We start from the raw sequence: 12,219 nt of genomic DNA on the forward strand, positions 1-12,219 counted from the left end.
GCGCTCCCCCTTGTCTGTTGATGTAGAACATCAAGGCTGTGTTGTCCATCAGGACTCGTACCACCTTGCCTGACAGGTGGGGCAAGAAGACTGTGCATGCCAGCTGGACTGCTCGGAGCTCTTTGACGTTTATGTGTAACCGTCTCTCCTCTGGCGACCACATCCCGTGTCTGAAGGTTGCTGAGATGTGCCCCCAGCCGAGGCGTCTGACACCAACTCGATGGAGTGAGGAGGGTTGTCGAATGGAACCCCTTCCAGGACTGTTCGGTTGGTCCACCATTGCAGCAAGGTAAGTATCGCCTGGGGAATGGTAACAATCTCCAGGGGGTCTCGGGACTGGGAATAGACTGTCACCAGCCATTGTTGCAGGGGCCACATCCGGAGCCTAGCATGGCAGACCACGTAAGTGCATGCTGCCCTGTGGTCCAGCAGGCACAGACAGACCCTGGCTGTAGTCAGAGGGAATGTGGAGACTTCCGCAATGCGGTTCACCATCGTGTGGAACCCTTCCAGCGGCAGGAACGCCTTGGTGCAGGTAGAGTTGAGGACTGCTCTGATGAACTTTATCCTGTGCACTGGCACAAACGTTGACTTTTTGTCATTCACCAGCAGGCCCAGAGAGCGACACATGGCTTGAAGCACCGCAACTTGAGACCTGAAGCTGCCCTTGATGAGCCAGTTGTTGAGGTACGGGTAGATCTGGATACCCCAGCACCTGAGGTAAGCCGCTACCAGCAACATGCACTTGGTAAACATCTTCGGTGCTGTCACCAGGCCCAACGGGAAGACCGTAAACTGGTAGTGCTGGGGCCCCACCGTAAACCGGAGGAAGTGTCTGTGTCCTTGAAAGCTCGCTATGTGGAAGTATGAGTCCAAGCAAGGGTGGCATACCAGTCTCCTGGATCCAGGAGAGGATAACAGAAGTCAGAGAGACCATGTGGAAGTTTAGCTTCTGGAGGTACTTGTTGAGGACTTGCAGGTCCAGGATGGACCGCAGACCGCCCTCGGCCTGTGGGATTAAAAAGTACCAGGAATAGAACCCCTTGTGCCTGTACTCGAGAGAAACTTCTTCCACCGCACCCAGCTGTAGTAACCCCTTCACCTCCTGTGTGAAGAGACTTGCGTGAGAGGGGTCCCTGAAGAGGGCTGGGGAAGGTGGGTGGGAAAGGAGGATAGAAAGGAACTGGAGGGTATAACCCTGTTCCACTGCGTTGAGGACCCAGCGGTCCGAAGTTATAGCAGTCCAAGCTGGAAGGAAAGGGGAAAGGCAGTTAGAGAACACTGGGAAAGATGGATCCGGGGAAGAGTCTGGTAGGCCACCCTCAGGCGCACACTCAAAACAACTGTTTGGCTCCCTGCTTATTACAGGTTGAGCCCGACTGGGCAGAGGTTGGTGGCAGGTGGCACTTGCAACCCGTGGCTCATTTATGGGGCTGGTCCTGTTGAGGCTGACTTCCCGGCCCCGCTGCAGTTTGAACCACTTATGCGCTGGGGTGTAGAGACCCAGGGTTTTTAGGGTGGTGCGGGAGTCCTTTAGGCCATGCAACTTGCTGTCTGTTTGCTCCGCAAATAGGGCCCTGCCGTCAAAGGGCAATTCAGCATTGACTGCTGGGTGTTCAGGGACAACCCAGAGAGGAGCAGCCAAGAGACTCACCGCACGGAGATAGTGGAATCCGTGCTGCAGGCAGCAGCATCAGATGCCGCATGGAGGGCCACCCTGGCTGCAGTTGTACCCTCCCGAGGATTGCTCCGAACTCCTTCTTGGAAGAGTCGGGGAGCAACCTTTTGAACTTGGCCATGGCTTGCCACATACTGAAGTCATATCAGCCAGGGAGGGCTTGGTGGTTGGCTACTCTCAACTGAAGGCTGGAAGACAAATACACTTTATGTCTGAAAAGATCCATCCTCCTCAAGTCTTTATTTTTGGGGGTGGCCCCAGGTTATCCCTGCCTCACCTTGTGGTTAACCGCCTCGACCACAAGGGAACTGGGGGCAGAATGGGAAATATAAGTACTCATGCCCTTTGGCTGGCAAAAAGTACTTAAGTTTGGCCCTTTTAAAGATGGGGTCAGGGAAGTGGGGGTCCGCCACAGGGAATTAGTGGTTTTGGAGACTCCTTAATGAAGGAGTAGGGCCACCTTGCGGGAGACAAGGACATCACACAGAAGAGCCCTCGGACTCTCTAATTCCTCTGCCTGAAGCCCCAGGTTAGAAGTGACCCTCTTCAAAAGTTCCTAGTGAGCCCTGGCATCATCCTGAAGGCGCTGGGTAAGGGGGCCCCATGATAGCCTTGTCCGGAAACGACGAGGACAATGCCAGTGCCACAGGAACATCCACGTCCATTGGTGGTCCAGCAGCTTGTTCCCCTGGGTCCTCCTGAACCTGCAGGGTCTTACCGCATGAAGCCTCGAGCACCAGAAAGGGATAGGATACCAAGGCTGCTGGCCTTTCTGAGGCTCCCGAAACTGATCGGGCAGCCTGGAAAGGCTGTGTCGGGTACCATGGCACCGGCCACTGCTTTTGGGGCCATGGGGCTAGTTTCGCTGCTGATAATGTAGTCTGCACCATCGGTACCGGGACTTGTCCTGCAGTCAGAGAACCTTGCTCCGAGCCAGAGTTACCAGCGTAGCGGTCGGTACCGGGTGACCAGGATCGAGCTAAGTGGTGGCTCTTGTCCGACTGGTGCTAGCCGCTGTGGCCTGAAGCTAACCTGTCCAAATGAGACTGTCTTGGTCAGGCTCTTGGGGACTGACGGCAGTCGGCGAATCTGCATCGGATATCCAGTGATCCATGCCTCACGCTACTTGACCGGTACCGGGACGTCAACTGGAAGCTACTACGGGCCGGTTGCCAGGAGGATTGTCCTGAGTAGGGCAATCTCCTTCTTGGAGACGGGCGGAGACGGCCCAGCGATCGGCGGTCTCTGGTATCTGATCGGTCCCGGGATTGGTATCGAGCCCTGGGAGAAGGTCGGGGCTGGTCCTGGAGTTCTTGCTGGGTGGCGCATGCCTCAGAGGGTCTGCGCCATTCCACTGGTGAGGTGTGCCTTAAGTCCCTAAATCGATGCCCCTGGTGCGCGGACCAAAGAGGGCTCAGCTGAGCCTTCCTCTCTAGTCCTGAGGCATGACGGCTTGAGGCAAGCGAGCGATAGCGGGACATCCCTCTCGATGGGGAACGGGGCCACTGAGGCGGGGACACACATATAGGTCCCAATGCGGGTTTTCCCCAAGACCGGAGTATTGCTGGAGTTGGTGTGGGCAGCACCGTGAGGGTCAGGATCTCCTGAGCTGTTTGAAGGACTTCAGGCGTCAACAGCACCTGAAGCTGGCCTGGGCCTGCACCGCTATCTGGAGTTGCAAGTGAAGTATGGGATGGGCTGCACCGCTCAACCTGAGGCCCAAGTTCCCAATGAGGGTGTTGAGCTGCCCGACACAGGTCGTGGCTCGCCCCCAGTCCTCTCCTTTCCCTTTTGGAAGATAGGAGATCTTCCTCTCACAATCTTTTTTGTCTTCTTCACAGAAGCCGTGGAGGGGGAATCGGTGCCGACTCGTGGACGGTCCTGGTGGAGCACTGCGTACAGATGCCGCGGTGCTCGGTGCGGAGTTGGACTGCTGCTCTGGTGCCGGAGTGAGTGCCGACTCCATCAGGAGTGCTTTCAGACTGACATCACGCTCCTTCTTCGTCCTAGGTTTGAAGGACTTGCAGATACAGCACTTGTCACTTATGTGCCCTTCGCCTAAGCACCTTAGGCAGCTGGTATGTGGATCACTGATGGGCATAGGCTGTTTGCAGCGATCGCAGGGCTTAAAGCCTGGGACCGGGGCATGCCCCATCCCCTGGATGAATCCCATTCAGGACTAAAGAAGAGTTGAGAACTACTACTAAGGGTAACTAAGAACTAATAACTATATTACAGGTTTTCAAATTTCGCAAGAACTGAGAACGAAACAATGGCAGCCGAAGCAGCAGAAGTTCCAGCACCGTCACTGGCAACAAGAAGGAACTGAGGGTTGGGGGAGCTGGTGGTGCCCCTTATATCACACCATTCCAGGGGCACCAGAGCCGGTCCCCTATGGATACTGTTGAGGGAAAAACTTCTGGCACCGGTGCATATGATGAGCACACATACCTAATATGGAATGGACATGAGCAAGCACTCAAAGAAGAAATGCAGGCTTTGAACAGGTTTGTTTAGGACCAATGGCTTGCTTGGCAGGACTAGGACAAGGGTTCTCTGGGCCTGTTCTATACCAGTTAATAATAATATAACCTTATGCCCAGCGCTGAGTAACAGCGGCTAAGAAATAGCACAGGTGCCTCCCAGTGAACACAACTGGAATAGCAGGCATTTCACACGCTTACTGAACACATAAGTGTGTCTCAGTCTAAAGTAAGGCGGTGTTCTTCAGTCTTAACAAATTGCAACCAACATGCTTTACAGAATTAAATAAAATAGAATAGAAGCAGAAAAAGAAAATGTAGTAGGCAAAGACAAGGGAGAAGAGAATTATTTACAGCTGAGATTTTAAATGAGAGATGATGTGTGAAGAGAAAGAAAAAAGCAGGGAATGCAGAGGAGAAGACTCTAGCAACATCAATGGTGAGAATGTTTGAAGGGACAGAGCAGAGCAGTTCTAGGAGGGGAATTTTCACTTTGTTCTGGAATTAATGGGACATCACAGAGTTGTTTGAGGATAGGATGATGTGGACATGCCTCTTTAGATATGTAAAAACTGAGCAGAAGCAGCACCTTCTACCCGTGAGCCTGGAAAACTGAGACTTGGGAGGGAAGAGACAAGGGAGTTCTAACAGTCAAGGTGATAGGAAATGAAAACAAGAGTAAGGATTTTGACATAGGAGTCAAGGCAATTACATAAAGAAATACTGCACATTTACCCTGCCTGAGGTGAGTTCTCTGCCTCCAGGGGATCTCTTGGAGCAGTTGTTCAAACATCCAGTCTGCTTGTTTTGAGTCAATGAAGCCAGGAATCAAATGAACCCTATTGCAGAAAAGTTACAGATTGAAGAGAGTAAGTAGAAAACGGACACCGTGCATATACCTGAGTTTTTATTAAATACTCCAATTTCAAGGGTTAATAGTGCAGATGTCAGCAGATAATCTGGGACTGCATTTAAATGCAATTATACCTCCTGTAGAAACAGGCCAAGATTTTCCAAAAGCATCTAATGATGTTGGGTGCCTCCATTTTCACGTGACCAACAGGAGATGAGTTAAAAAGGCCAGGGTTTAGAAGGTAGGTGCTCACGACCTTTAGAAAATCTACCCTCTCTAAGATCTCTCTGGTTGGGCACCCAGAAACAGGGGTAGCCAAAATCACTAGTCACAATTTAAAAATTCTAGCCATTATATCCTCCCACAGTGCAGCACAACATGAGATTTTATGAAGTGTTCAACCCCAAAAGGAAACTCAACTAAAAGGACGTAATAAAGGAACTGGGAGAGGTTCTGGTATATTAAGAATGACCAAGCTATTGCAATTCTGAGGTCTTAGATTGAACCTGAGATGTTACTGCACATCTAAGGAAAACTGCTTCTGGATTATCTACAGCATGACTTTCAATTCCTACAATAACTGGCATTTGTATCCTACTGTACATACAAACAGAATCCCCAAATTAATACAGAAGATACAAATTCTGAAGAATAAAAGTAAAACCTTCCTAGCAGTGTGTCACTTCCCCCTTCCTGCTGGTCAATGATTTTGTCCTTTTGTGTTTAGAAAATAAATGTTTTTCAAGTTTTTAGATGGAGCCAAAATGAAAACCTTCAAGTCTATACAGTGCCTCGTCATGCCCCACACATTTTTGTATTATTGATAGGCAGAAAAATCTGGGAAGTATTACTGCTAACTCTGAAGCAAATAAAGCAGGGGAAACTAAAAGCATTTAGCTAGTTAAATACATGAGATTATCAGCTTTTGTTTTAAAATGTATTGAAGCAGTAACATTTTAGGCCTTGATCAGGCAAAATGCTTAAACTCATGTGGCTTAAAGTTAAGCATGTGCGTAAGTCTTTTACTAAACCAGTGCCTTAAATTCCACAAGACTGTTCTCTGCTCATATTTTCATTATTTTAAAGCAAGTCAAATTTCATACCTAAAATTTTTCTATCACTTCTTTAGCCATACAATACTGCCACCATGCATTCATTCGTCAGCGGAAAATAGAAGTTACCTGTCTGGCTTTCCTGTTAGGTGACAGGATATCACAGCTTTGACCAGGAAAAGGATATAAATTAATGAAAAGTAGAACTAGACAGATAATCCTAATATAAGTAAAGATGACAGAACAGCTGTCTTTGCTCCACTGCTGGCAGGTCAGATTATAAATAATATTCAGAGATCAGTTTAGAGGCATAGAGTATTACCATCCTAATGCACCTAAATCTCTGTCTAATCAGAAAAGACTAGAATCCTAACAAGAAGAGGGCAGGCAGGAACCGGGAGTGGGGAGCCTCCCAGGGATGCTTCAGAAGCTAGACATCAAGAATTAGGAGGATCTGAAGTCAGTCTTTGCAGTTATGACCCACATTTTCAGTGATGGAATAACAAACAGGTAAAATTGTGACCTTTGTTTCTTTCAGTACTTTTGTTGCAAAACACCTGAAAAGCATAAGCCAAAAGAATTGCATCCACACACAAACACATCTGTGATGATCATGATTCCTGCTAGTCACAGACAAACAAGAATGGTTAGCTAACCAAGGAGGCTCTGAGGGATTTGTAGAATTCTTCCATGTAGAGGATCTAGAATAGGGATGGGCAAACTATGGCCCGCGGGCCGGATCCGGCCCTTCAGGGCTTTGGATCCGGCCCGCGGGATTACCCCTGGTGGTGCTGCGGGCCCGGCGCTGCTCTCAGAAGCAGCCCCCGGGCCGGGAGGCAAAGGGCTCCATGTGCGCATGCAGAGCCCTCTGCCCCACCCCCAGGGGCCGCAGCACTTCCTGGAGTGGCGTGGGGACAGGGCAGGCATGAGGGAGCCTGCCCTGGCCCTGGTGTGCGCCACTGCCACCCCGGAGCCACTTTAGGTAAGCGGCATCGGGCTGGAGCTCAAACCCCTCCTGCCCCCCGCCCCCCCCAACTTCCTGCCCTAAGCCCTCTGCCTGTACCTCGCACCCCTCCTGCACCCAACTCCCTGCCCTGAGCCCCTTTCTGCACTCCTGTGCATTCCAACCACCTGCCCTGAGCTCCCTGCTGCACCCTGCACCCCGTGCACCCCAACTCCCTACCCTGAGCCCCATCCTGCACTCCGTACCCCTCCTATACCCCAACCCCCTTCCCTGAGCCCCCTCTTACACCCTGCACCCCTTCTCTGCCCCAATCCCTTGTCCTGAGCCCCTTCCTCCACATCCCGCACTCCACCCGCCCTGCCCCGGCCCTGCATACAATTTCCTCACCCAGATGTGGCCCTCGCCCCAAAAAGTTTGCCCACCCCTGATCTAGAATGTAGCATCAGGACTGTTCTCATGGCTTTTGCAGGGATTTCTGGACTGGCAGTAAGCTTGGCCAATGTGATACAACGAGCCATGGAGTGCCTTGTTCCTGTTCTGGACTACCTAGAAGTTTTTATTGGCAGGAAGGCTGTGTATGGAATGAGTTTCATTTCCTTAGCACAGAGTTGTGATCACAGATCACTGGAAATGTGGACTAGTGTCTTCTGCACGCATTCCATCTCCTTCTGTTTTGGATTAGAAGTACTAAAAAGTATTCTCTGCAAATAAGCACCTACTGCTACCAGATATACCAGTTTCAAGTGGAACTGTTGCTGAAATATGCCTATATTCCATCAGCAATAAAAAGGGGTAGTCATTTTGAAGGGTGAGAAGCCTGAACGCCTTGCTATAGCTAGTCAACTACTAGCAATCTGTTAAAAAGCTGGATCCTGTTGTACCAAGGCTCCTTAGGCCATTAGTAGAGCCCTACATGGATACAAAATTTGTACCTACATCTGATACATGATCCACAAAAATGATCAGTGGATATAAAGCGGATATTTGCAGGGCTCTAGCCATTAGTATGCCCCTCTGTTACACTGCTGTACTCCCAGGAACACATGGAGTTACTAGCCCAGTGCTAGCCAAGAGTTTATAGTGACCTACACTAGGGTATGGACTAATCAATCAAGGCCACTTTATCTATTCCACTACACCACTGGAAGTTGAACACAATAATAACCTGCATAAATTCATTTTCACTCACACCAACAATAGATTCCTAACTTTTTCCATGCTGCTCAGAATTAACCACATCACTGCAGCCTGATGTACCAGTTATGCCAGGGGCCAGAATCCCCCCTCCAGCGCCATCTTACACATAAGGTGGCATGGGAGAAACAACATCCCTGCCAGAGCCATCCTCTGCATCACCAAAATCCCAGTGGAGATTAGACCTTCGAAAGACTGAATGCCATTACATTACTCAATAGCAACCAAGGTGCTAATAAATAAATAAATCCACTTACCGAGACACTCCTGTTGGCAACGTGCTGATCTCATACAGGCCCTGTTCACTGAGGACATGGAGAGGAAACAGCCATCAGGTGGATGAAATACAAGAAACAGATAATACATATGGATGACTTGCATGGTCCAGTCACATGCAAACCTGGGTTAAGGAAAGTGGTCTAAGGGCAGTGCAACATACCACCATGAAGAAGCAATGAGGCTAGGGAGAAGGAAGCCAGAGACAGGGCCAGCAGAAGCTGGGAGTGCTGTGGAAACAACATGCTCTACCCTCACAGATCACCTCGCATTGCTTGTGGGAGCCTCCACTCTGGCCACATACTCACTACAGGGTTTACAGGCTCCAGAGAAAAGTAGAGGGGGATGATGGAGGGGAGCTAAAGGAAAAAGGACCTCATGGCCCTATTCCCCTTCCAAATACATAATATAAACATACACAGTCTGACTCATACTGAGGAGACCACACTCAGGAACTTCACTTAGAAGACAGTTCCCCTCATTTTACCTAGCCCAGCAAAATAAATATGCTGTGGGAAGTGCTATGTGCCACATATAAACCAGGTGACAGATTTGAAAATGACATTTTAACTGCTGCATGAGGTAAAATAGTTGTTCTATCAGCTACCTGCTGCATTGCTGTGAAGTGCAGATATTGGTCTATAAATGGTCAGCCTGAGCTTGTCTCTCAACTACTTCCATTGTTTCCTTCACTAGCTCCAAACTTCATGCTGTCCCATATGCCTGAACAGCCTACTAACCACCATTACCCACCTCCTCCCCACCCTCAGAGAACTGTAGTAAATGTACGGTACTCTGAAGCATTTCCTCCGCATACATTTGATTTCACATCCACACCCAATCCATGTATGATGTTTTGTAATGGCTTTATTAATAAACAAGACTTTGCACTTGTACATCACTTCTGTCCAAGAATCTAAAAGCATAGATCATTAATTATGCTGCCTGTGAGGTACGTATCATCATCCTCATTTTATGAAGGAGAAAATGAAGTATAGAGAGTTAAAGCGACTTGCCCAAGGCTATAGAGCAAGTCAGTGGTAGAACAAGCAATATAATTCACCTCTCCTGATTCAGTCTTCTGCTCTATCAACAACATCACATCAGGGCCGCTCGGGGGTGGGGGGGAAGAAGTGGGGCAATTTGCCCCAGGCCCCGCAGGGGCCCCCACGAGAATACAGTATTGCATAGTATTGCAACTTTTTTTTATGGAAGGGGCCCCCAAAATTGCTTTGCCCCAGGCCCCCTGAATCATCTGGGCAGCCCTACATCACACTCTTGCTTTAGAATGTACATTCTTTGAGGCAAGAACTCTTGATCTGTGCTGCACAATTATTTACTGTACAGTACTGTGCACATTTGCATGCCCACAGAGGCTAATGTATATCATGGTGAGAAAAGTGATATTTAATGAACTGTGTATTGCATATCATGAGGTGTTTATGAGGATATTTAATGAACTGTGTATTGCATATCATGAGGTGTTTATGAAGCAGTAATCCCAAAAGACCTGTGCAATAATGTACAGTGACTTAGTGAAGAAAAGGGCATTATATGAACTCTATCCTGCTTGCCAGATTTTCATAATGGCAGCTGGGGTCTCCTCGACCCTGATCCCCACTTAAACAGAAGTAGAACAACTGAAAAGGGCCAGTGGGCCTTCAATGTATTTCTAAAAATTATGTATTTATTAAGTTCTCTTGATACAGCTGTACTTTCCTTTCTGTTATTATTCTATCACCCACTCTGAAATAGGAACTGTGAAGCTTTAATAAACAGACGGAAAGGTCAGCTACTTTCATAGCTTTTCTAGGTGCCTCTAGTGAAATGCTATTTAGTAACATCCTAGAGCAATGATTTCTCAGTGAATCAGGACAGAAACTCTCTGCACGTCCCATAACAAGAGTACATTAAGTGAAACTATTTTCGCAACCACACCAGTGCTGGGCACGTGGGTGTTTCACCTGGATTAGTTTTCTGTAACCAATAGCTATCTAGTCTAGTACTTGAACTGCAGATGTAAAATCCCCAAAAGGGAAATATTTACAATTTTTGAAAGAAATAATAAATGACTGGCACAGTATATTAAGAGTTATCTCTACAACCCAACTCGAGGAACTGCCCATTAAGGAAACTCCTCTGACCCCAAACAAATCTCCATTCCAAAGTCTGTAATTTAATGATTGGATGACACATGCAGACACACAAGGAATAAGCATATCCTGGGAATGAGCTCTCCATGTCACACTGGAAGATCATCAATGGCCTGAAGCACTTGAATACACAGCCCCACTATCAGTCTGATGGTCACACCTATGAACAGCTACAATTCTTCAGCCCTCATGATAAAAAGTGTTTGATCTGCCATCCCTGCTATTTGCACTAAACATGGGACAGATGTAGCCTGGAATTTTGACTGCATCTGGATCTGCCCTTACATCAAGAAGTTTGGGATTTCAAGCTGTAACTTCCAAAACAGTTTATATTAAGGATCATTCCAGATAAATATGTTAACAAGGGAGAATTGATAATACATATACAGCAAGCTAACTTTGTTGGGAAGGAAAAACAGGTTTTAAATCTAGGGACCTTCATCATCACCATTAACACACTGACCAAAGTGTTAAAAATATACTTGAATCTGCTCCTGTTCTGAATAGAAAAGCAGAAAAATTCTTCAGTGTGGAGACCCCACCCCCACCCCCGAACACACACTAGTTTTGGATTACAAACCTCCAGATACACCCAACCTAACGCCTTATCCCCACATGTTACAAACCCGAAGCATAGAAACAACATTGTCATGGCAAAAGAATAAAGAGGATGGGAGAAAGCTATGTGTGTTGATCCTACCACCTTTGCACAGATCCAAAACCATTATGAATAATTGACCAATTTATTACAAAGCCCCACTGTTCTTTCCTACTGGTTTGTACAAACCCAACAAAACAATTAAAACAAATGAAAATTGATTTGGACTTTACTGAATATAAAATCTGTTTTGGATCAAAGAGTTGAGTCTGGACATCATATTTTGTACTGAAAATTCTTTCCAGGGGTATAGCAATTAGAAACGCAGAAGACCCATCTAGTCCATCCCACCATGAGCTGGGGGAGGAGAAAGTAACACAATGAGGGTAATGAATCCAGTATTATACTCACTCTATTACTCTTGGCTCTGGAGCTTTGCGTTCCACCTGACAGGCAACAAGAAAACCAGATAAGTAAGTACACCAATGGGCTGACATGCCTCTGCTATACAGGGCTGAACTCCTAGACCTGTGGTGATTGTGTAGATACCTCACAGGGGCTTTGATTCTAGTCCCAGCTCCACCTCCAGTAGAATGGATTTAGGATTTCAACACCTGCCTGCCCCTCAGTACTGAAATGCTAATCAACACACAGATATATTCTCTGGCAGTTTTGGAACTGTGATAGTATCACACTTAAACACCCACCAGCAGCTAGTACTTCTTTGGAGTCACCTGCTAATTACAGCAAGTATGGCTAGCTAGAGGAGAATTGGTTTGCTCATATAGATGCTGGACACCAGCTGAGACTGGAGAATCCCTTTCCCTGCCTTCACAGATTAAAAATCAGAAGCGACTCCCTGGAGGGAGGGGCTGAGCAATTCTCCAGTTTCAGACAAGCAGCAAAAAATATTAAGAGAGACTAGCCAGCAAGAGTTACTAGTCTAAAATCCCCTGCATAGCTTGGGA

At 47.7% G+C, this 12,219-nt stretch overlaps 1 protein-coding gene across 2 annotated transcripts in view; it reads right to left on the reverse strand.

Moving 5' to 3' along the window:
* Window positions 1–12,219, reverse strand: part of ALKBH3 (alkB homolog 3, alpha-ketoglutarate dependent dioxygenase) — a 59,958-nt gene that overhangs the window by 40,069 nt on the left and 7,670 nt on the right. For both annotated transcript variants that reach the window (XM_045013200.1, XM_045013199.1), the window contains exons 4-6: window positions 11,663–11,697; window positions 8,482–8,529; window positions 4,897–5,000 (exon numbers count right to left, since the gene is read on the reverse strand). In XM_045013200.1, the coding sequence (XP_044869135.1) occupies window positions 4,897–5,000; window positions 8,482–8,529; window positions 11,663–11,697 (187 nt within the window). The remainder of the gene's footprint in view (window positions 1–4,896; window positions 5,001–8,481; window positions 8,530–11,662; window positions 11,698–12,219) is intronic.

The sequence above is a fragment of the Mauremys mutica genome, chromosome 4 (assembly GCF_020497125.1).
Source record: "Mauremys mutica isolate MM-2020 ecotype Southern chromosome 4, ASM2049712v1, whole genome shotgun sequence".
Lineage (NCBI taxonomy): Eukaryota > Metazoa > Chordata > Testudines > Geoemydidae > Mauremys > Mauremys mutica.